Genomic DNA, 24,548 nt, shown 5'->3' on the forward strand with positions numbered 1-24,548 from the left:
TTCCCTAAAGAAACAGGAAAGTGTTAAACCTTTATGCTTTCTTTCTCTTTTTCCTGAGACCTGGCTGATCAGATTCATAGTTGATGTAGATACAATATTTCAAGAAAATCTATTGCTAGAAATAGGTGAATGAATTCAACAGCAAATGCTATCAGTGGACTATAGCTTTTGAACAAATGGCCATCTGAATTCTGATCACTAGAGGAACAATGACCTTATTAAATCTGTTATATTCTGATACACTCACACTAGCAACTAGTTTAAGCTATTTGTTGTTGTTTTTGTAACAATCGGGTGTATTTGGATTTTGTGAAAATTAAACATATCTTTTGTCTAAATACAGTGCAATATTATATTTAAGGATGATGGCATTTATCTTAGAAACAGGCTCCTTGGGGCTATGTCTGAGCTAGATTAGATTTTTGCTGAAAAGTTTATGAGACTGTGAGCACGTGTTCAAATTGGGGCTTCTTGGAAAGAGAAATCCATGGAAATTTGGGGAGGTTCACATACTCTCTGAAACTACTTGTCTAATTTTAAATGTATACACTTAGTTCTGTTTCTTTTAGGAGAAGGTCCATACTTTTATCAGACTTTCAAAGGGTTTATAACCACCAAAGGTTAGGACCCAGAGCTCCATGCACTTACACTGAGCACCCTTCACTCTGATCTCCTTCAATGCAGTGTGCTATTGATAACAGGATGTAGACAAGGAAAAATATTATTACATGTTGCTCTTCAGCCCTGCTCTTCTCTGGGCCAGGGTTATAGATGTTTCTGTGAGGTACTGACAGCCATTATGTCTTAGCTCAAGTTGATTTGCTATAAATGAGCATTGGAAGGACCAGCAGTGGCGGGGAATCTAAGTTTTGTTTCTTTTGCTGTAGCTTCCATGCCATTCCAGGAAGAGTGGGCAGTTTTGATCAGCCCGGAAAAACGATAGCGGGTGCCGTTTTCTGATTACAGGCAGAAAGTAAATTTGATATTTTCCCACCTGACTCCTGTTCCTGCATCTAATTAGATAGTGTCAGCTTGAGGGGGTCATTGTCAAAGGCTGCAAATGCAGTACAGGTGGACCTCCCTTTAATTATGCTCAACATCGAAATTGTGGCTTTTCTCAAATAATAGAGTGATGACTTGATTAAAAAAAATTACTTTAGATAGAAAAAGTTTCCTCAAAATATATTCAACGTACAAATACTAACTCTAATTCCTTTTTGGGAATATAAGGAAATAAAGTTTTCTTCTAGGTGAGTGACATTTAGCCTCATTATGGGGAGGAATGCCATTTTTGTTAAAACATTAATTTTTAAATAAAATTTATATAATATTATATATTTTCATCTTTTCAAAACATTAATGTAGGGCAGTTATGTTGGTAAATTTTCCCCTGGTGTGGGAAATGTAATATGTGAAGTTAACTTTTTATTATTATGGCTAATTCCAAAATATATTACCAGCATACAGTAGTTTTCATGGGGATTTAAGGAGTGCTAAATACTTTTGTACATATTTATATATAAGGCTAAAGTATCATATTTTTGTAAGCTTAAAGTAATAATAATAGTTTTAGCTTTCAGGAAAGTTAGTTTGCACTTGCCTAAATAAGAAGAAAAAGAAATTTTATTTAAGATTGAGAAAATAGCCGTAGCCGGTTTGGCTCAGTGGATAGAGCGTCAGCCTGTGGACTGAAGGGTCCTGGGTTCAATTCCGGTCAAGGGCATGTACCTGGGTTGCGGGCACATCTCCAGTAGGGAATGTGCAGGAGGCAGCTGATCGATGTTTCTCTCTCATCGATGTTTCTAACTCTCTATATCTCTCTCCCTTCCTCTCTGTAAAAAATCAATAAAATATATTAAAAAAAATATTTAAGATTGAGAAAATAGTTTTCTTTCATTTGAATTATTGGACTCAATGCAAGATAATTCTTTTCATGTCATAGATATGGAAATACCTACATGTTTAAAATTGTCACTACTGCCATTTTTAAATTTGAGTGACCATCTAAAATTTAGTGTGTATTTGCTTTTGGTTTTCTAATCAGTTGTTTGACCCAAGCCCTTTTCAAAGAGAAGTGGCAATGTCTCACCCTTCTTTAAAGAAGATTCCAGTCACTTAAACTTAAAAATGACAATAAATTAAGCTACTGGTGGCTTATGTTCTTGAACAACAACAAAGGCAGCTAAAGATTTCTTCTCTCTAATGCATGAGAAATGCTGATTTCTTCAAAATGTTTCAACCTTTAAAATCCCAATAACTTTCTTCATTATAGATCTATGACTGCGGTGGCAAAAATAAAAACAAATCAATTCAAGTTTTCTATTTGCAAATTATAAATGAACATGACTGATTATAGAATTTGTAAAAATTGAATATTAATTCTTGAGGGTTCTATTGTAAGTGATATTTATCCCCATATGGAAGAGTGTGGATTTAACAAAAGTTATCACAAGAGCATTTTAAACCACATTAATTTTTTTTGGTAGTTTCATACTATTACCATTTCAAGATCTTTGATAGTGGGATGTCCAGATAAAATGCCCCCTGTGGTTTTGGATTACAGCCTGTAGAGTGTACGCTCTTTTAGCTTACAAAGTTTAGAAAGAAATCCTGAAATTTGAATATTTTTTTTAAACAATCCATATTTTTATTTAATTCCAATCCATGTTTTTTATTTAATGAAAATTGCTATCATGCTTTCCCCCCTAGTCCTCACTGATGTTCTTTGGGGGGATGCTACCCTGACCCATTCTTTGAAACAAATTATATAATCTAGCAAGTCACATATCAACCAGCCCTTAGGTTGGAGCAAGCCCTCGCAAATATTTTTCAAACTACCTGTCTCCATCCTTTCCTTCTGAGGTAGAACTATTGTGAGTGTGATGAAAAACACTGCCTCCTAAAAGGGCCTGACTGCTCTCAGATTCTGTGAATGGAATGGGCGGAGAGGATTAGTACAGCCTTCAGGTATTAGCTATAGGGGCGAAAGCCTCTGTAAACCTCCTTCAATTGGGTTCCTGATGTGAGAGTCTGGCCTCCGCCAGCCTCTGGTACTTGGACCCTGGCCTTGCTAGTGATAGCCACAGAGGGCCGTGAGGCTCAGCTGGTCATCACTGGGCGAGGGAGTGTCAGGATCGCTGTAGATCTGAGTCAGAGCTAAACTCAGGATTTCTTTCTTCTCTTTGTAAAACCGTAGTTCTTGTCCTGCTTTCCTGGCTTCCTCCAGCTCCCTCAGAGCCATTCGCAGCTCTTGAGACAGAATTCCTGGAGACTCCCGCTCCTTCATGATCCAGTCCAGGGCCATGTGGCTGCGCATCTTTTCATCCAGCGAATACTGGGAATAGTAGGAGATAACTTCCTGGGGGCCAAGAGACAAGATCCTGAGTGTCAGTAAAGAGCACCGAAGGCACCTGTGTTCATGGCCTCCCGACGCCTCTTTTCCTCTGCCTCCACCCCTCCTCCATATCCAACCATTAGGCCTCTTTGATGTTCACAAACTGAAGCCAAGTCCCATGACATACTTCTTACAGAAAATGAAGGACTAAGCTGGTACAGCAAAGCAAAGTTACTCCAGGTTGAGTCAAAACACGAACACCAGGAAGACTCAATAATATTCACAAAATAGAGGCCCGACCTCGGTAGAAAATGTGCTGTTAGCATAAGGAAGATGACAGTCTAAATCTCTCACAGAAACGATGGTAATAACTTTTAAAATGTACTATGGAATGTAGGCATTCTCATTATTGATATAATGGTACCTTCATGTACATGGTCTCTTACTTCTGTAAACAACTAAAAATTAGTCACTAACTGTCAATTCTCGTGTGAAAAATTTGCCAATGCATTGTAACATCATGTGTAGGTTTGATGGAGACACTTTAAGAAGATCTTGTGGAGTGGATGCATTGCTTATTTTTATTTTCAGGAACATATGGTATTTATTTATGACCTTAACAAATTAAAAACAATCATGGAAAAGTGTTTATAACGAACCCCGGATATTTCAAAGGCCTTTTGTAAAATCAAAGGAAAAGGAAAAATAACCAAAGCCATTGTCAGCTACTCATTTCTTTTCCATCCTTGACATTTTGAAAGCCAGGCTTTCTACGCAAAGAACAACTAAAAGCTCCTGGGGCCTCAGTGCATGGTAATGCTTACATCCACCTCTCTTGCTGACTAGTAGAGGCTTTGTTCCTCAGGCAAGTTCCTGTTAGCAAACTCTTAAAAATAAACTCCCATCTTTCAAAGTCTAACAGTGGGTAAAGAAAGGATAAATCTTGGAGGATAGTGGGTGAAAACCATTAAGTACACAGGAAGGAGTTTGCCTTTGTCTTTAAAAAGGGGGTGGGGGGAGGGCAGGGTGCTTCTCATAGGTAGCAAAGAAATAGTGAGACCCTGTCTCTGAAAAATAAGAAGAAATTTCCAAACCAAAAAGTTGGGGTGATTGGATGCCAGCTTGCCCACTTTTACAAGCATTTCTGTTGCCGGTTGGGGACTTTTGGTGGCTGTGAGAAAAGTCCTGTTATCATCAACTTTACCTCCCCTCACTGCAGAGGTCCCCACGCAGTGCACTCTGAGGTTTCCTTCCACACTGCAGAGCGGAAGAGAGCGCACACTCTAACAGGCAGGGCAGGTACATGTATTCCACAGTTGCCTTAGAAATCAAGTCTGTCTCAATAATCCCTTCATTTGGCAGCATTCAGTACAAGTATCTAAATCAGTCCTATGCCTAGTCAATGTTTTTAGTATGCATATTTGGTCAGTGCCTGACTCAACTGGATTGAGATATAGATAGATAGATAGATAGATAGATAGATAGATAGATAGATAGATAGATATAGATATAGATATATAGATATATACACACTAGAGGCCTGGAGCATGAAATTCATGTGAGGGTACAGTCTCTAGACCTGGCCTGCAATCAGAGTCATCTTCCCCAGCTGCCTGCAGCTGGCCCCGCCCCCTGCCACCACCCACCCCCAGTTCCCCATTTGCCATCGGGCAATCAGAGCCTGCCGGCCTGGGGGAGGGACCAAGAGGTCGGCCGTTCCTGCCCGATCACCCGCCCCACCCCCACAGTGGGTTGTCCTTTCTGAGTGGGGCAACTGGCGTGGCGGGGGCCTTGGCCTGGTGCTGCCTGCGTCCCCTGCCACCCATCCCTGGTACCCTGTTCACCATCGGATGATCAGAGCCTGCCAAGTGGGGAAAGGGACCGAGGTGGTCAGTGTGCCTCATAGTGACTGGTCGAGTGGTCATTCTGGTTGATCCACCATTAGGGTCAATTTGCATATTACCCTTTTATTATATAGGACTAGAGGCCCAGTGCACGAAATTCGTACATGGGTGTGTGTGTGTGTGTGTGTGTCCCTCAGCCCAGCCTGCACCCTCTCCAATCTGGGACCCCTCGAGGGATGTCTGACTGCCTGTATAGGCCCGATCACCAGGATTGGGCCTACACGGGCAGTCGGACATCCCTCTCACAATCCAGGACTGCTGGCTCCCAACTGCTCACCTTCCTGCCTGCCTGATTGCCCCTAACCGCTTCTGCCTGCCAGCCTGATCACCCCCTAACCACTCCCCTGCCAGCCTGATCAACGCTTAACTGCTCCCCTGCCGGTCCGATTGCCCCTAACTGCCCTCCCCTGCTGGCCTGGTCACCCTAACTGCCCTCCCTTGCCAGTCTGGTCCCTCCCAACTGCCCTCCCCTGCTGGCCATCTTGTGTCCACATGGGGGTGGCCATCTTGTATGTTGGAGTGACGGTCAATTTGCATATTACCCTTTTATTATATAGGATAGTTATGCATATTTATTCATGTGTCCTCTGCTCTTAATAAACAAAGCAACAAATTTAACAGGAAAAAGTCCAAATAAAGGAAACCTCCTCGAGATATCATGGCCATCTGATCTGTCTGTTCAACACAAGGCCATTCTGGATGGTAAAACCTCACCTGTCGGGAACACTTTGTTTCGCGAAGGGCTTTTAGGCTCCCATTCCAGTGTAGTAGTTGGAAAATGGTCATCAGCTCCTACAAAACCCAAACACCTGTCATTAGTCTCAAAGCAGAAACGTGAAAAAAAGTGCCTCAGTGAGAGCTGAGCAGGGCGTGACTCTGACCCCCAACTATGTCAGGGAAATAGGATACACAAGATTGTCAGGACACTTTGAGACTTTCAAACACCAGAGTCCCAGGCTTCTGGAGCATTCTTCCTCTTCTCCCCTGCTATATCCATATTTGCACAAAAAAATGGCTTAATAATTTATAAATATCTTTCAACATTAAAAAATATCTAAATAGACCAGTGAATCTGAGAATAATTTATAGGCATCGCAACTTTTGAAATTGCCTGAGAACTGGAAATATCTCAAATGTTCATTTTTAAATGAATGGCTTAATAAAGTATTGAAGGACAGCAGAATGTGCCATCCAAAATATGAATTTAGGACATGACACCACAAAATATCCACTTTGGTATATTGATTATTTTGAGCTAAAGGCACTTGAAAAACAGCAAATGTAGAGAGAGAGAGTCTCTCTGAGCTCCTCTTATCTAAGACACATCCTCCAAAAGGCACCTGGTTGTCATAAGTCCCCCCCCCCCCCCCCAGAGTTTCACTAACCTGGGAAGGCAAACTCATCACAGAAGAGGAAACTGGAAGTCCACACCACACCCACACAGGCTTTGTCACATTTATTCTTCTAAGTGCCCATTTATCTTTCTTTAAAGTTACCTACTTTCCCTAAGACACCTACATCCCCTTCCTCTTTCCCTATTATGATGGTATTTAATCCTGAATTCTATGCCACCTCAGGAGGTACTCATTTTTCCCTGGGTCTTTCTCATGTATGCACGGGGCATACATGTTAATAAACGTGTTTTTCTCTTGTTAATCTGTCTTTTATTACAGGAGTCTTAGCTAAGAACTCAGAAGTGTTCAGGGAAAATTACCTTTCCTCTCTTACAATACATTCACACCACTGAATATGGTGCAGTCATAAAGAAAGGATGGGAAGGCTCTCTAGGTTCTAATGTAAAGAATCTCTGTGATGTATTGTTAAAATAAAATAAAATAAAAGCAAAGTGCACAACCTGTATACTGTGTGCTACTAGTTGATAAAAACGGAATAGGAAATCTTGATAAATATTTGCTTGTAAATGCCTAGAAGAGTTCTGACAAGATACAAAAGAATTGGGTAATATTAGTTGCCCCTTGGGAGAGAGCAGGGATGCCTGGGGACAGGAGTGGGAGGGAGAACTTCCTCTGACATTCTTTTGCACCTTTTGAGTTTTGAATCATGTGACAACATTACATATTAAAGAAAAAATTAAATTAAAAAAATCAGGACTAAAAAATAAATATAAAACATATAATAGGCAAACTATAAATACTGTAAAAATACTCCCAAATTTATAAATTCAGTCAAGAAAATTCCTTAAAATATGAACAATACAGTAGAACTGACATTAAAATACACCCACCATGGTCAGGGCCTGAGGTGGGGGGTGGGGGTGGGCTGGATGGGATCGATGGGGGGGGTGGGGGGGGGAAGGGGACATATGTAATACTTTCAGCAATAAAGATTAAAAACATTATACCCACAGTTTCCAATGGCCAGTGCTGAGCACAGCATTATACTTTCTATGAGCTTCATCCTTGCCCTGCAAGGTATCAAGGGCAAGCTAAAGGGAATAAACGTGCTGATGATTTTATTTCTCTAATGTGATTAGAACTGGCAGTCTTCCATTGACGTTATCTTCTTTTCTCTTCTTTCCTTTCCTTTCCTTTTCTTTTTGGTCAGAGACACATTTATTTTGGATTAATACCACAAACCACAACCTTATAATGATCAGAAAATAACAACACAATTAAGGAACTTCCTGGTCATGAAAACCAGTTATGAAAACCTTACATTTAGACAGATGTCCAACTGCCCATTCAAAAAGCTGACTTTCACTGTCTTTACCTCATAATAAAAAAGTTTTCATTATGAAAACCGGGAGGCACAAAGTCATTCTGGGATTTCAGACATCTTAGGATTATTAGGTAAATTTTAAAGCTATAAGGTAAGCAGAAGAGCAAATAGCACTACTATCATGTTGAAAATTGCCATTAGACTGTAATGTGTTTCTTCTTTTCAGTTTGGGATCCAGTTTGGGATTTTGTTCCTCTACACAGTAAGCACCCCCAGAGACTTCAGTAAAAGCAAAACTATCTGTTTTTATTCATTAAAATCCGACGTGCAAATCAGCAGAATTACTCCTGCCCCAAATGCAGAGCCCACCGCCTGCCCAGGGCCCTGGGTCCAGCGCCAGGGAGGCTGCCCCTCTCATGCCTGCTCGCCTCCACTTCTCCCTGCCCCACTCCAGACTTTCACTCCGTCACATCACTCTGCTAATTTGGAAAGTGACGGTGGTTTGTTCTATAACCACAACCAAGTCTTGCCTAACCTCGCTCACAACATCTGTTTGCTGTTCACTTACTTACGCACTCATTGGTTGATTCTTGTATGCGTCCTGATTGGGGATAGAACCCACAACCATGGCGTATTGGGAGGATGCTTTAACCAAAGCTACCCGGCCAGGTAAATGTTTATTTTTTTAAAAAGAAAATAAATACCACTTCCACTCCTCCACCTGCGCTCCCCACCCCCCCGTCTTCATGTAAAGTTGACACCCCAGAAGATACACTGAGTTTATTCCGTGGCTCCAATAGCCCTGCTGGCATTGTCCTTACTCCCTTGTAGCACAGTTTGAGAAATAGCGTATTGCTAACAGGGATCTTATTCCATGCCCTGACAACTGCTGCCTGATAACACATCTTCCTCCAAGGCCTACAAGGCTCTCACTCTTATCTTACACAAAGCCCCTTTCCCGATAAATTCCCATCATTCCATATGGCAATCCCCCTAAGACTTTAGAACCCACAAATTCTGCTGCAAACAGAACCAGACCTTTCTTACGTACCTTGGCAACCTACATCTCTCAAAAACCCCGAGACCTGAACTGTTTTTTGCCTGCAGGACGAGGGTCACCCTCCTCACCCGCTCTGGTTTATCTAAATTTCTGATCCATCACCAAGCATTTTTTTTCCTCTTCAAGTAACACAAGCCCCTCTTCCTCAGTGTTGCTCTTGTTTCTAAAATCCTTCAGGGAAAATGACCTTCTTTCTGCCTTCTTCCATTATGTTGCCATCTAATTCTTCCCCTCCTCGTAGACATATTAATCTTGCTATCATTATGTGGATAGTTCCACATTCTTTCTGTCCCAATTCTTTATTTCCCCTCATAAGACCAAGTTCACTCTCTTCAGATCTTCCTGAAGCTGCATGAGCCCTGGGCTTAACCCAGGAAATCTTTGTGTGCCTCCCATTGATTCGTTCCATTGGAAATCCTGGCATGGCTGCAGACTGGCTAGGAGAGGGCCGCTCCCTCGTTTCACCAGGATTCCTTGCTGCTTGGTCTTCCAGACCTGTTTCCTACCTGTCGAAGTCCTGTCTCTTTAAAGGAAGCCTGTTCCATGAGCTCTATGTCCTGTTCCTCACAGGAGTTTCCTGCGGGGCTAACGGCTCTGTGGACTGATCTAGAAACCTGGGGAGTCTGGGCATCCTGAGAGATAAACAAGCAGCTGGCCTGAAGGTTGGGTTGGGACTAGGGTCGGGTAAGTGAAGCAAGCTTAAGCTGAGTCATGCAAGTTCAGGGTCTTTTATTTAAAATTCTGTCATTATTTAAAATTTTGACATTTTGTCATGAATATTTGCACGTTTTGACTTTATACAATATTGTGTTATACTACTACTCATCTTGATTACTGAGGTTTTTGACACGCCTTTAAATTTCGTGCATGAAATGAGTGCCTAACTCTTCTCACCCGGTCTGGACACTTCTCATGGGTCTGTCTCATGGTCAAGGCCAGCTTTGTGAGCTTGCGATCTGTGCAGTCACCTAGGATCTCGAGCTTGGCGTAGTGATCCACTGCCTTTAATAATTTATAAGTATCTTAGTAGTTTTTTAACAAAAGGCCCTGCATTTTCATTTTTCCATGGGCCCCATAAATTATGTAGCTAGTCCTGATCAGCAAAGTAAAATTAAAATAAAGTGGAAAAAATCAAGCCTTGTGTGTTTTTTTCTCTTCAGGGAAAATTCACAGCTTTCTTGGTTCATTTTGTCATTCATTCCATTTTAACCAACTACAACTGGGCTCTGTCCTCACAGTGCTTCCTGGTATTGCCTCCTGGTAGAAACACTGGGCCTTCAACTGCTATGCGGGGAGGTGGGGAAATGCACACTGTTTCTCTCTGGAACTATGTCTGGGAGACTGGCTTGGTTCTGTGATTCATCAGAAATAAGAAAAACAAACACTATAAATGGAGAACTTGAAAAACAGGTGGGCACCATCTCCCCACCCAAGAGAATGGATTTAAAAGGAAATTTGTTTATGAGATGAGGTTTTAAAAAACCAACCTGGAGAATTTAGCAAAGATGTAAATAAACAACTCGTCCTTGGATTGCATTAGGCTGCAGAATAAATATATTAACCAGCGTCAGTCAAAGTCTGCCACGAACCTGACCTTGACAAGACCCAGTGGCTAGTGCTGTCACCATCCCTCCCCCCAAACATCAGGCAGTTTTCTCTAAGGCAAGGCTACCTCAAAACAGGCATCCAGGCTTCCCTCCCAAGTGAAGGTAAGCAGAAGCCTATCAGGTTTCCTCTGCTCCCTGCCTCCTTGACAGTGCCCCTGGAAAGCCTGCGGGCAGTCAGGAGACACCAGCCTTGTTTTTATATGGTGTAGTCTATGGGTAAGCACACATCTATTACCCACCAGGGGTACTGACTGCTGGGTCGACTGTGGTCAACTCCCATCATGTGCAGAAACAAGCTGATGCATTTAAGCCCGGCCACCCAGGAATGTGCAGGCCCCGCAGGCAATAGAGCTGGTGGGGAAGAAAGGGATGTCTATGCTCCAGGCCCTCCTCCTGGGTTGCCAGCATCCCTACTGGGGAGAGGGATTTTGGATTTTTCCTGTCCTCACATCTTCTTCTTCCTTCCTCTGTACCCCATCCTGTTCCCAACATCCCCTCTGTGAATTTATGAAGCATTTCCAGCAGGATTAAAATTATTTCACATATTTAAATCTCTTACAACACAGACCTCACAAGAAAACACAGCCTATACCAAGGCAATTAAAGTATTACTGAAAGGTGGTTAGTATAGCCTTTCATAGTAGTTGGATGAAATTTTAAGAAATAAAAAAGAAAATCTTGCCTCCTATCTTTGGCAGACTAACTCAATGGCATTCAAAAATCATTCTTGGCACTGAGGGCGTGCCACCTGCCTCCTCACCTTCCCCAGCCTCCTCACTCCCTGCCGCTCCCAGCCCACACCATGATCAAGAAGCCCTCATCCTCTCTGTTTGCTTCTTCCCTCGATTCTCCCACACCTAGACGTTGACTCAGACACAGACATTTCCAGTGTCTCAGAATTACAGGCTGAACTAACACCAACCACTGACCCAGAGTCACCAATGTCCTGATGGTGCAGAGTGGACCACTGAGGATTGCTTAGAGAATACACAAGTTTGGGAATTGTCTACGGTGTGGAATCAAACACCTCCAGCTCTGTGGAAGAATCCACTGAGGAGGCCACAGTGAGTGTCACTGGTGATTATTTGGAAGAGCCATGACTAGAGTGCCAGAGGAGCCCAGCACCTCCACAGAAAGCGATGAGGTCATCATCTCAGCGCTTGTTTAAAATGAAGAGAATTCTCCATTAGCTGTGATCTTTGCTCTGCTAACCACAACTGTCTAAGAAGATTCTGAGCTTCTGCACAAGCCTGCTACTCCATTATAGGAGTGTGAATAGTTGTAAAAAACTAGTGAGCCATAGGATGTACCCAGTGGTACAGTGCAGGGAACTGTCCACAGACAGAGGGGGCACATTCCTTAAACATGTCCCATTTAATATCGGGTCAATAAATGTTTGTTTAAAGTGAAAAAATATCATTCATGATTTTCTGAAAATAGATACTAAATCATATACAAGCTACTAAGTACTGAGGCAGGCAACATTCATTCTATAACAAAAGAAATGTAATATTTTTTTTGTCGGGATCGATAGGGGAGAAAATTTTAAAAATGAGGTTCTTTGAGAAAATCACTATGCTAGACACTTTATAAATGTCATATTATGTAAGTCCCACAAAAATCCTATACAATGGGCATTATAATTCTTATTTTATACATGGAAAGCTGAACCTCACAATAGTTCTGTTCACAGGTGGAAAGTGGTAGAGCCAGCTTCACATACAAGTCTTTAAAAGTTTGCCCTGACTGGTTTGGCTCAGTGGATAGAGCGTCGGCCTGCGGACTGAAGGGTCCCCGGTTCGATTCCGGTTAAGGGCATGTACCTCAGTTGCGGGCACATCCCCAGGAGGGAGTGTGCAGGAGGCAGCTGATCGATGTTTCTCTCTCACTGATGTTTCTAAGTCTCTATCCCTTTCCCTTCCTCTCTGTAAAAAATCAATAAAATATATTTAAAAAAAAAAGTTTGTGTTCTCTCTCCTGTGTTATGATCCTCCCTTTATTATTTTTTTTGTTTGACTTTAGATTGTTACTGGGGGTAAGGGAAGTACCCTTTATAGTCCCACCTTTTTATTCTACAGCAAGGACCCTGAAATGTTCATGCAGGGAAGTGACCCTGTCCTCATCTGAAACCTTTAGTTTATATAAAATTGTCAAGAGAATCTACCCAGTAGCCTCCAACATAAAGCAGTCCTTCTTCAGAAAGTTACATAATAAAGGTTGTTAATCTTCATTGAGCATTTACAATATGCCCGGAACTGTTCTGGACTCTTTCTATATAGTCCCATTGGATCCTCATAATGGTACTGTGAGGAAATGCCACTACTATTATGCTCCCTGATTTATATGCAAATGAGGAAGCAGGTTCAGAGGTGAGAAGGCCAGCCAGGCTGAAAGGGACCAGCCCCTCTAAAGCCTGGGCTCAGAACCAGAAGTAGGTCTGGGAGACAGAGGATGTTTATGGTAAGAGTGGCATTCTCCCAGGCTTTTAGATTGTGTAGCAAAATAAACAAGTGGCAGGAAGTCAGGCACCTGAAATTCCAGCATGGTCTTCCCCATATTGGACTCCAGCATGTAGTGATAGGCGCCGATGCTGGTGCTGGGGTCGTCAGCGTCGTCCAAGGTGCCCTTGGGAAGGAAGCAGAAAAGGGAAGTGTTACGGATGTTCCCTCCTCTTCTTTGGGTGATCACAAATTAATACCGTGGCTCTACAGTACCTTCTATTGGCCTAACACTGCAGGTGTGTATTCCACAACCACGTCTCCAGTTGATTTGGCATAAAATCCTTAATCTCTCCACGATTCAGAGGAAAGAGGATTGTGTAATCAATTTGAATCTGGTATTCCATTAGATTGCTGGCTGATTATATCCTCACTAAAAGAATAATTATCCCAAAGCAGAAATTCCTGTGCCCTCGCACAGGGTTTTGTTGATAGTGGCGTTAATGTTCTAGTGGTTGCCCACTTAGGCTGTCTGCAGGTGTTATTGGAATCTTGCAATGATGACCTTGTTCTGGTTCCAATGATAACCAGGCAAGATTATGTAACTGACAGGGAAAGAATTCTTCAGTTGTATGGACCATTCATATTTTACTGCCATGATTCTTAATGGGAGCTTTTCATAATATGCTGGTGTTCAGCCTGGAGACATGGATCTTGGTTTATATTTTTTTACTTCCGGATCACTTAATCTCCAGCAATCAAGGTGGGTGGGTGATGTGTAGAAATGGAATTCTCCTTCAATTTGGTTAGGGGGAGTGGCAATAAAAAAGCTAACATAAGGTCTGGGGCCTGCCCTTCAATATCCCCTGGTCTTGGATTCCTGAGAAGGTGGGCAATGACTTTGTGAGGCTGAACATATGACTGCCAACATCAGATAGCAGCAAATTTATAGCTTTTGAATGCAATAACATTAACACTGCTGCTGAAATATTTATGTTGGCTTTTTAAATATCCCAGAGGAAATCCATCCAGAAGCCTGCAAATCTTATATATTTTCTTTCCTTAGAAATTTCCATGAAAAAATGATAAATTACATTTACACTGAGGGCCCCTCCCTGCTCCTGAGTAAATGCCACACATAGAAATCAGGCATCATTTTTCTAACTTCTCTTCCTCAAAGGCACTTGAAATGTGCAGGGCAGCGAAACAAAGGCTTCCTTTCATCCTCAGAGCAGATATGGAACAGAGCTCCTGAGGTCTCCAAGCCAGGTCAGCCACCCTCTGCCCCTCCTTCTCTCTCTTCTGTGTGATAAGAGCATTTATGAGATGAAAGAGAAGGAGAAAAAAGGTAACTGCTGGTGTGATAATGTCTCCTTCATTGTCAACAGCTTCTCCAGAATGACTGAACCTTTACAGTAAGATTGAAGGAATCAGAGAATGAAAATCTCAGGTCAGATTTATTCATGCTAAAGACAAGCCAGGAGTTGACTAGCCCCTTTGGCAAAGCCAACTTCCTGCCCTTGGAGGACATACAGGGAGACAACTACCACAGCGGGACCCAAGGCTTCCTCCATGGCTTATGGTTTGGAGGTATCAAGGATCAGTAGCTCCACATAATTCATGGGGTAACTCGCCTACGCCTGCATCGCTGAGAAAACATCCTATCTAAATTTCTAAGACAAAGTGCTTTGCTCATAAGCACTTTATATTTAGTTATGTCCATTACAAACATTTTCAAAGCCCTCTGAAAGAAGTAATTGATTAAGCATGACAATTCTAATAGTTAAAAAATATTGGGCATACAGCTTTCCCCATATCTAAGCAGTCAGCGTTTCTATAAAAACACAGATTGCAGCACCCCATGGGGGTTGGGGGGGGGGGGTTGGCACTTTTAAGAACGTCACATCATTTGTAAGATTAGTTAAGTTTCAGGGGAAATGAGCTAGTTTATCTCTAGAGTAAAGCAGTATTTAATTGCGTGTGGTCTCAGGCTCAAACAAATCAATGCTCCTCAAACAGCAAACATTCAAATAAAGAAATCAAGGTGGATCAAATGATCTGCCTTGATTTAAGGCTTGATTAATTGTGGTTCAGGAAGGTTAAAGAATATTACTGAGATGAAGAATAGGGAGCCAGTTCCAATTTTGTGATTTCCAATCCAAGGGTTCTTTTTGCTGAAAATTAATGACTTAATAGATAAAAATTAAATCTGCCCAATTCTTAAAAAATGTGCTCACTTTAGCATCTCCCATGATTCAAAGGCCTCAGTATTCTCAGAGCAGCCAGCTCCTCCCTTCCCTGGGGTACTCACACTGGTGGAGGCAACTGCTTCCTGCACGCTCTCCATAATGAATTCCTTGGTGATCCTTCGAGAGGGCAGCTCATTGAAGAGGGAGTTGATTAGGGCCACCTTAGCTGCATCCCGCCTGGCCTCAGCTCTACTTAAGCAGCACTTGAGAAGGGAAGGAAAAGGGGAGTCATTAAAGAATTCAGCAGTTCACCATTTTGTCCCTACCTCAGTGGGTCTCTAGACATATCTGTTCATATACTGTCTGTACCTCTTCTTTCACACCCATTGCTAATCCCCCAAAGATCATACAGATTTTCTCTCAGCCCTAGAATCCATGCAAATGTCTTGGTTGGCCTTCAAATGCTGTTTTTGGTCTTATTTCATAGTCATTGAATGGCTACTATGCACCAGAGGCTTTACATACTGTTAATAAATAATCACAAAAGTCATAATGGCTACTTCTATGTGCCAGGTAATTATATTCATTACTAGAGGCCCAGTGCACGAATTCGTGCATGGGTGGGGTCTGGCTGGACTGCCCCAATTGGGGCCTGGCCAGGAAAGGGGATGCAGGAGGTTGGCCAGCTGGCCCCACCCTTGATGGGGGGAGGGGGGGGGAGGGTGATCAAGGGTGGGGCTGGCTGAGGGGAGGGGCTGCAGGAGGTTGGCCAGCTGGCCCCACCCCTCCAGTTGAACTCCGGTCAAACTCCAGGTCGAGGGGACAATTTGCATATTAAGCTTTTATTAGGTTCATTATAAGGGCCTTCCTGAAATCTTTATTTTGGAGAAAAATATGTAAGGAAAGAAGGAAACTGGGAAATAATTAAGGACAGAGGTTCTGGGGTCAGGCTGCTTGGCTTCAGGCACTTGCTAGCTGAAAGACCTTGGGCAAGTTAGTCTCTCTGTGACTCAAGTTCTGCCATCTATCAATGGGAATAATAGCAGTCCCTGCGGAATAGGTTTGAGAATAGCCTCAATCAGTTAATATAGGTAAAGTAGTGAGACTACCTTACACATGGTAACACTCTATGTCATAGAGTCTATGAGCACCTTCCAGTCTTATACTTTTTAACTCCAGGTTAGGACAAAGGGTCTGCTTTCAAAATCTATTGTTTTTGCTTTTCCAGCATTTATCTTTCCACCTTCCCTCTAATAACAATTCCTTGATTTTCTTGAGGGCCACCTTTTCCACCTTGGTTTCCGTCCACACAGTTTGTGTCAACATTTGACCTTCCTGAAGGTAGGGGCCATAGGCAGCCCACGATTAGTAACTCATGAAAAAAAAATATTCATTTCTCCCAAATGTAATATTGCTCTCCTTCTTTCCAGCCTGGCTTTCCTGTGGCTCACACAAACCTGCTCAATACATCCTGATTCTTTCCTGTTCTGTCTCTTTCCTTACCAACTACAACTCTTATCCCAGTTCTGGCTCGGCGTGGACCCTGGGAGTCCAGAGAGAGGGATGAAGTCCTGTGAGAGCTGCACTGTCCTCAGAGCCCACCCCTGTTGGAGGGCCCCAGAGTGTGATGGCCTCTCTCCCACAGTGTCTGTGAACTGTCCAGGGCCCTAGGCCCTCTGCCAAGACTCTTAGAGGGAAACAAGCCGGAAAGAGAAGCCCAGGCCCACGTCCTGGCCAACAGGGTGGCTGTGCACCACTCAGTGACGGTGAGACTGGGATGCCAGGCCTTTGGGGCTTATTTCCTAACTGAATAAATGGGGACGGTAGCCTCTTTGATTTTAAGGCTCCTGATACCTACAAGCATGATTCTCAGAATCAGTAGTGCTCGGTGACTGATGTGAAAGAACAGAGAAAGTAGCAAAGATCCCACTTCATGTTGCAGTTTCACAGCCTCAGTGGCTTGGTAGCACCACCGGGAAAAGGCCAAGTCCCTGTGGTTTGCTTGTAGCACATTGACCATCCCTGCACTGACCCAGGAACACTCCGAACTCACAGTAGTGTGTCATGTAAAGGCCCAGACTCTCCCCAACTCCACAAATCCAGATAAGCCTCCTGAGGTCAGGCCCTGGCCCCTCTGATTTCCTCCTAATGTGTCAGGACCCTAAAAGACAGAACGATTAAAAACAACACAAAGAGATTTCCAATATCACCTCTAAATAAAGAATTACTAGTAAGCTGAAGGTCTAAAATGTATGTGAAAAGGAGCTTGGGTTTTTCTCCAAAGAAGACTTTGGGGTAGCTTGAGGCAGTAAGCAAAGCCATTCAAGGTTTAGACCTCTCCCAAGGTGTAGGCCACCTGTATTAAATCGTGAGGCATGGCTTTGCAATATGGACTTGACTGGGAATTTATGGGACGTTGAGTTCTGAGTCAGCAGTATCTCAATGAAGCATGGGTGCCACCTCTTTTAGGAAGTCTTCCCTGATCACTCCGAAGGCGGGCTGGGAGGACCGCTGTCCATGAGAGGCACTCACACACTGTTACATAATTGCCTGCTAGTACCTGCCGCCAGACTCCAGGCTGCGAGCAACCTAAGGGCAGAGTCTGTGGCTAAGTCATCTTTAAGTCTCTGGACCTACAACACAGTTTATTGAATGAATAACTAAATGCTGCCTAGGAAATCTAAACACAAATCACTAGTGCACCTAATAAAATGATCAAGAAATCCTCTTAAAGAGGAAAATTAAAGGAAATCAGAGGGGCCAGGGCCTGACCTCAGGAGGCTTATCTGGATTTGTGGAGTTGGGGAGGAGAGTCTGGGCCTTTACATGACACACTACTGTGAGTTCGGAGTGTTCCTGGGTCAGTGCAGGGATGGTCAATGTGCTACAAGCAAATTAAAATTAAATTTACTATTTTTAAAAAATATATATTTTATTGATTTTTTACAGAGAGGAAGGGAGAGAGGGATAGAGAGTTAGAAACATCAATGAGCGAGAAACATCAATCAGCTGCCTCCTGCACACCCCTACTGGGGATGTGCCCACAACCAAGGTACATGCCCTTGACCAGAATGGAACCTGGGACCCTTCAGTCTGCAGGCCAACGCTCTATCCACTGAGCCAAACCGGCTAGGGCTATATTTACTATTTTTAAAAAGTCTCTTTAAAGATACCCTGTGTACTATGCATAATTCAGTAATGTAAAAATATATTAATATGTGAATTTCAGAGGGATAATTGGACATTAAGTTCAGACAGTTTGAGATTACCATTTTTGTCTGAGTATAGGATATGTTTATTATTCTTTGGAAAAGCAGTTCCTCATTAAAAAGCAGAGAAAGTTTCTGCAAATAGTACCTGACATCTATAGGGGCAGCTCATTTGAATAGGAATTTGCTTTCCAAAATCTATAATATTGCCATTGGGGTTTCAGAACTTAGATTCAGGCCTGGGCACTCTTAAGAAACTTTTTAGAACTATCTAAATAATAGCAATTGAAACCGTCCTTCACAGAGAGAGACCTGGTAAACACTATTTAGATGAAAGAAGCTATCTATTTTAAATAAGCCCCGCTAAGTACCAGATCAAAGGCACCACATACACTTACTAGTTCAACCAAATGGCACTGCTTCTGAGATCAAAGTGCTGCGGGGCTGAGGGAAGGATGGAGCCTTTACCCAGAAAGCACGGGAAAGAACTAGGTCTAGGAGACCGCAGCAATAGCAAGGTTTTAAGTGGACACATGTCTTTACTTATTTCATTGTTGCAATGTACAGAATCTTCGGTTGAAATGGGGGAGAAAGTGTACCAATTAATAATAAGCGCATACAATAAGTTCTGAGCCATCAAAGGGCTTTTCTTACAATGGTTCTTTGCATTTCTGAAAGACAAGTACTTCAAAATGTTTATAATGTTAACCAGCCGCTTTCTTCTAAGTTTTGGAGCTAGAGCTACAAATTCAAGTCAGTCAAGGCCGCATATTTTCTTTAGGGATCTTTTAATGGGGCCTCTCGAACCTGAAGGACCTGTGTGTGGGCAGGACATTTAGCCAAAAGCAATCTGCTTGGCAAATCGGAATCAGAGTGTGGATTCTGCTGAGAGAACAGGCACGGTTAGCGTTACCATCAAACACGGGGAAGAGCTGCAAGAAAATAACATACAGTAAGTGACAGAACATTTTATTGACGTGTCCAAACCGGTCATCAAAGACATCAGCTGGAGAGTGAGCGAAGCATGGGGTTATTTCAAAGCAACTTCCTGCTAGAATTAGACTTCCCAGATCGTATGGTTTATTCTGTTTTCAGCCAGACCCCAATCATAAATACAGATTTGCAAACCGTGCCTTATCTGCTAACCTTTCTTACTTGTTAATAGAGAGAGACAACTTCTGTCCTTTGCACTTTGTGAAAGTGCAGAGCTGGAATATCTAATAGCCGGGATTTTACTGAAGTCAGCTGTGGATTTCTTAGGCATGTGGAACCACATGCTTTTCAAGTGGCTAGCAGACCTCACTCAGACATTTATCTTGATGCTCAGATGCCTTTCATTTGCTGGTAGATTATAAACCACTGTAATCATTTCAAAGCCTCCTGGCTCTAATCTAAAATTAAAGCAAAAAAAGCACGTCTGTGGTATTGCTAAGGAAAACTATGTAAGGCAGTGGTAGCCAGCCTCTGAGAGAGGTCCCCCTTCCCCCCGGGATCTCTGCCTCCTGGTATTCACACCCTCGTGCAAGCCCCTCTCACGCTGTATTCTACCAGTAGAATATGGCAGAAGGTACAGCATGTCACTTTTGATATTAAGTTGTAAAAGCCACAGTGGCTTCTGTCTTGATGACACTTATTCTCTCTTGGAGCACTTGCTCTGGGGAAGTCACTTCCATGCTGTGAGCAGTGCTACAGGAAGGCAAACGTGGTAAGGAGCCCATGCCTCTGGAAACAGATCCTCCAGGCCCCATCAAGCCTCAGGTGACTATAGCTCCCTGACCGCTAATTGCAGCCTCCAGGAGACCCTGAGCCAGAACTTCCAGATTCCTGATCCTCAGAAACAGTGTGAGGTAACTTGAGTTTTGAGGCAATTTGTTACCCAGCCGTAGATGACTAATACAAAGGCTTTGCTCACGTCAGGTAATAAGGAAGTCTCTAAGCCAGTGGTTCTCAACCTTCTGGCCCTTTAAATACAGTTCCTCATATTGTAACCCAACCATAAAATTATTTTTTGTTGCTACTTCATAACTGTAATGTTGCAACTGTTATGAATCATAATGTAAATATCTGATATGCAGGATGGTCTTAGGCGACCCCTGTGAAGGGGTCGTTCGACTGCCAAAGGGGTCACAACCCATAGGTTGAGAACCGCTGCTCTAAGCCCACTATAATGGAGAGCCAATAATAGTAATCCTCATTGCTGAGCTAGGCACTTTATGTTTATTGTCACATTTAGTTATTACTACAATCCTATGAGATTGGGTTTTTGTTATCCTTATTTTGCAGATGCGGAAACAGAGGTTATATGTCCCAATGGCTCTGTCCTACAAGACTGTCCCCACTGCTGACACCAACTGCAAGTCCAGGTTGTCACCTACATTTCTGATCAACCAGCTATAAACAAGAGGTTCTCATAAACCCCCTCCTTCATCGTTTGCTAGAATGGCTCACAGACTCAGGGAAACAACTTACTTACTAGATTACTGGTTTATTATGAAAGGTATACCCAGAGGAAGAGATACCATACACAGGGCAAGGTATGTGGGAAGGGGCGCAGAGCTTCCATGCCCTCTCTAGGCACAATCCTCCCAGCTCTCCAGATGTACACCAACCTAGAAACTCTGAGAATCCCACCCTTAGGATTTTTATGGAGGTTTCATAATGTAGGCATGATTGATTAAATCTTTGGCCATTGGTGAGTAAGTCAATCTTTAGGCCCTCTCCCTCCTAGGAGGTCAGAGGGTGGAGCTGAAAGTTCTAACCCTCTAATCACAAGGTTGGTTGCCCAGCCGCCAGTTCCCATCTTTAGGGGCTTTCCAAAAGTCACCTTATTGGCAGAAACTCAGGTGTGGTAGAAAGGGATTTTATTATGAATAACGAAGGGTTTTAGGAGCTCTGTGCCAGAAACCAGGCTGAAGAACAAATATATATTTCTTATTATAAATCACAGTACCATAATGGTAAATCCACTGCTGCTAACATCAAAAATGCTAATTTCTCACAAGGAAATATCTCAAGGAAAGCAGTGTTCAAACTGAAAAAAAAAAAAAATCCTTTATGACAGTTCTAAATTTAGGCCCTTAGGAAGTATATAAACACTGCCGACTTAATTAAGGTCTCAATTTTCTTTCTCTGCTCAGTAGTTTCTATTTCTTCCATGATAATTTTCCAAAGTGCCCACACTATGCAATGAAAAAGTAATCATCAACCAAGATTAATTGGACCATACGCCACCCCCATATAGAATAGTGGCTAGTCAATTTTTTAGGATGCACAGAAGTTCTTAAGTTAATTGAAATACAATTTTGGTAGTCAAGAGCATGTCATAAGAATAGAAATGCATAATAAGAAACTGGTTTTTATAGTTAATTATTTCTTAAATACTTTAAAATTATTGATGTGTGTTACTATTTGTAGGAAAACCTTACAGCCAGACCAACACAATTTATACTCTGAGCAATTACTTTCCTCGTGGCCCTTATTTAATTAATAACTTCCCCCATGTTTTGTATTAGAAAACAGGTCGGACACATGCGTGGAGCAGCTGTTCCCTGACCCCAAGCGCTTACTGTACATACATCCCCACCGTCGTGCTTTCTTGAGGAAAGCAGGTGAAAAGACACTGACATAAGTGACATCTCTCCATTTTAAACATACGACAAACCTCTCAGGATTATTCGTATTTTAAAGACATCAAGGAAAAATAGGTCTGCAGATCCAAAACGTATAAAACCACGTAGTCACACTTTACTTACTGCCTACTAAGGCTAGCCAAGCAGTTGAGAAATGGTCTATGAAGAGTGAGGCTTTTGAAAAAGAACAGTCATGTAATAGCAAGTGTGACAGATTGTACCTACATGGGAACTCAAAGCTGAAGATGTCCTCCCTGGACTCCAGAGCAAGTCAGTGTTATGTAGGCGGCATTCACTCGGCTCAAGAGCACATGGTACCCAAGGGGATCGCCTGAGCTGGGACTTTACAGGTCGCAAAACCAAATAAACTGACTCTGTGAGAGGTGAGAATTCTTGCCCAAATCCTTTAGGTCGTAGTGTCTGTCATTCAGGTGGTTTGTGACTCAGAATCCAAGTCTCAACAAGTGACCTGACTTGCGGAGTGTGTGTGTATGGCCTGCCAGCTCTGGTCAGTGTCACTAACACCTCCGTTCCATCCTGACAGCAAGCCATCAGCACCAAGAATGCCACAAACCAGGCCCTGCTGCTAATTGTCCCCCTTTCAGTTCTTTAAGACCTTGTGTGCCCTCGTCTAAGCATGAACATTTGCATGTGCTCCAATTTATCTAATTGTAGATATATTAACATTTCCCCCCTTCCAGATGGTGATGTGAAAAAAGGGCAACCGGTGAAATGAGGTCACCCAAGTTAATATCATGTGTCTTTCTCTATAGGTCATGTTGGGAACAATTTGGAGTTCTGTGTATTCAGGGAATGGGGGCTTTTTGCTAGCTACGGGGGAGGGGAATGGTCTGAGAGTCCAATTTTCAGAGAAAACTCACCAGTTCCTGTCAACTGAAAGAAACGTTTCATGCACATGGCGGGTCAGAATGTTATTTTTCTAATACAAACCACCTGGCCTCCTCCTCATTTACCTCTGCCACACATGCTATTCTACACACATACCTAGACCAAGGGCCCTGGTAACTATTACAAAACCATGTTGTATTTTGCTCCTTGAGGTTTTTTCTTTTCCCTTTTTTCTTTTTTTCCTTTTCTTTTTTCAAGTTAAGGTGAAGACAAGATGAATTGATCAGGGCTCAGAGTTTTGGTTTATTTTTATAGTTGCTTTGATGTAAAGGGACTTGGCTCTGATTGCACGAAGAGGGGTGGAGGGGGGTTGGGGGAAGATGGAGTCAGCCTTTCTTCCTCATTCAGCAAGTCCTGACACAGTGAGCATCTTCCTAAAATTTGCCTCGAGGAGCTGGGAGACGGGGATGGAGAGCCTCAAGCCTTTATTTACCAAGAAGCCCTTTCCCAAGTGTTCCTTTCTCTACACTCTGCTATTCTCTTTGGACACCAAGCACCTGTATTCGTTGTGCTTGATAAGAAAAGACATAAAATAAAGGGCTGGGGAATAAATATAAGGTTTCCTTAAAGTAATATGCACTTGCAGTTTCATGGGCAAATTGTTGCTGTTTGATCATTAGCTGACATATGATTTTCAAATGGGAAGGGGTTACAGCCAATCTTCTTATCTTTGGGTCTCATTAGTTACAAAGTAGGATGCTTTCCTGTGGAGATTTCTACCAAGAAACACCTCCTTTAGAAGTGAAGTTACAATGGGTAGCGTGTTGTGCATCTGAGTCAAATAAACAACTCTAGAGACAGAGACAAAAGAGGTCATGGCTGATTTCACATAGAAATACAGCATTAGTAAAGGGTAACAGTCTCAATTTTATGGCAGAAACTAACTCACTTCTTAGGGCATGGAATGTTAGAACGAGGCCTTAGTTAATAATTGGTAGAAAGAGAGCGTTACAATCCCATTAAGCCAAGTCCATGATTTAATCAAAGTTTCTCTTAGTCCTTCTCTCCTGGGAAAAACTTAATTTTATAAACTTAGCTTATTGTGATTTAAGTATCCTTTTACTTCCCTGGACTTTGAGAAGAATCTTTCACTGCCTGAAAGTATAAAATATGTGTTTTATATCTGATAACATAGGTGAAGTATGCTTACTGTGGTAGGTAAAAGTGGAACACCCTAGTCTTCTTTTAGCCAGTATGAGCCTTTGAAAGTAGTTTTTCCAGGTATCTTCACAGGCAAAGGCTTTGGTTTGAAAACTAAGTGGCATAAGAATAAAAGACCTTTTAGATACAGATCTTTGCAAGGAACTCGTCTGCTGTGAGGGTTGGTTCCATGTCACGTCTCCCAGCTGTGCAGTCCTGCTATGCAACACCAAACATTGGGTAAAATGCAAACAAACAAGCAACAAAATCAATCAACAGGCTGCCTATGGCAATTTTACATCTCAATTTCCTGTGGTGTCTGGCATTGTACAAGTGGGCTAAGTACTGACCCCAGTGTGTAGCGCCTGTATTTATTATTGTGGAGCAATTTTAACAACAAATGCTTGTGAAAAAGATATGATACCCTAATGAATCAGTGTCCTTCAAATA

The 24,548-nt window shown here is 42.5% G+C and overlaps 1 protein-coding gene across 1 annotated transcript in view; it reads right to left on the reverse strand.

The window, feature by feature from the left end:
• Positions 1 to 2,433: 2,433 nt before the first annotated feature.
• Positions 2,434 to 24,548, reverse strand: part of LIX1 (limb and CNS expressed 1) — a 49,406-nt gene continuing 27,291 nt past the window's right edge. Inside the window, exons 3-6 of the mRNA XM_036309792.1 lie at positions 15,334 to 15,474; positions 13,114 to 13,209; positions 5,953 to 6,030; positions 2,434 to 3,358 (exon numbers count right to left, since the gene is read on the reverse strand). Of these exons, the coding sequence (XP_036165685.1) occupies positions 3,071 to 3,358; positions 5,953 to 6,030; positions 13,114 to 13,209; positions 15,334 to 15,474 (603 nt within the window). The 3' untranslated portion in view covers positions 2,434 to 3,070. The remainder of the gene's footprint in view (positions 3,359 to 5,952; positions 6,031 to 13,113; positions 13,210 to 15,333; positions 15,475 to 24,548) is intronic.

This window comes from Myotis myotis, unplaced genomic scaffold (assembly GCF_014108235.1).
Source record: "Myotis myotis isolate mMyoMyo1 unplaced genomic scaffold, mMyoMyo1.p scaffold_m19_p_5, whole genome shotgun sequence".
Taxonomy (NCBI): domain Eukaryota; kingdom Metazoa; phylum Chordata; class Mammalia; order Chiroptera; family Vespertilionidae; genus Myotis; species Myotis myotis.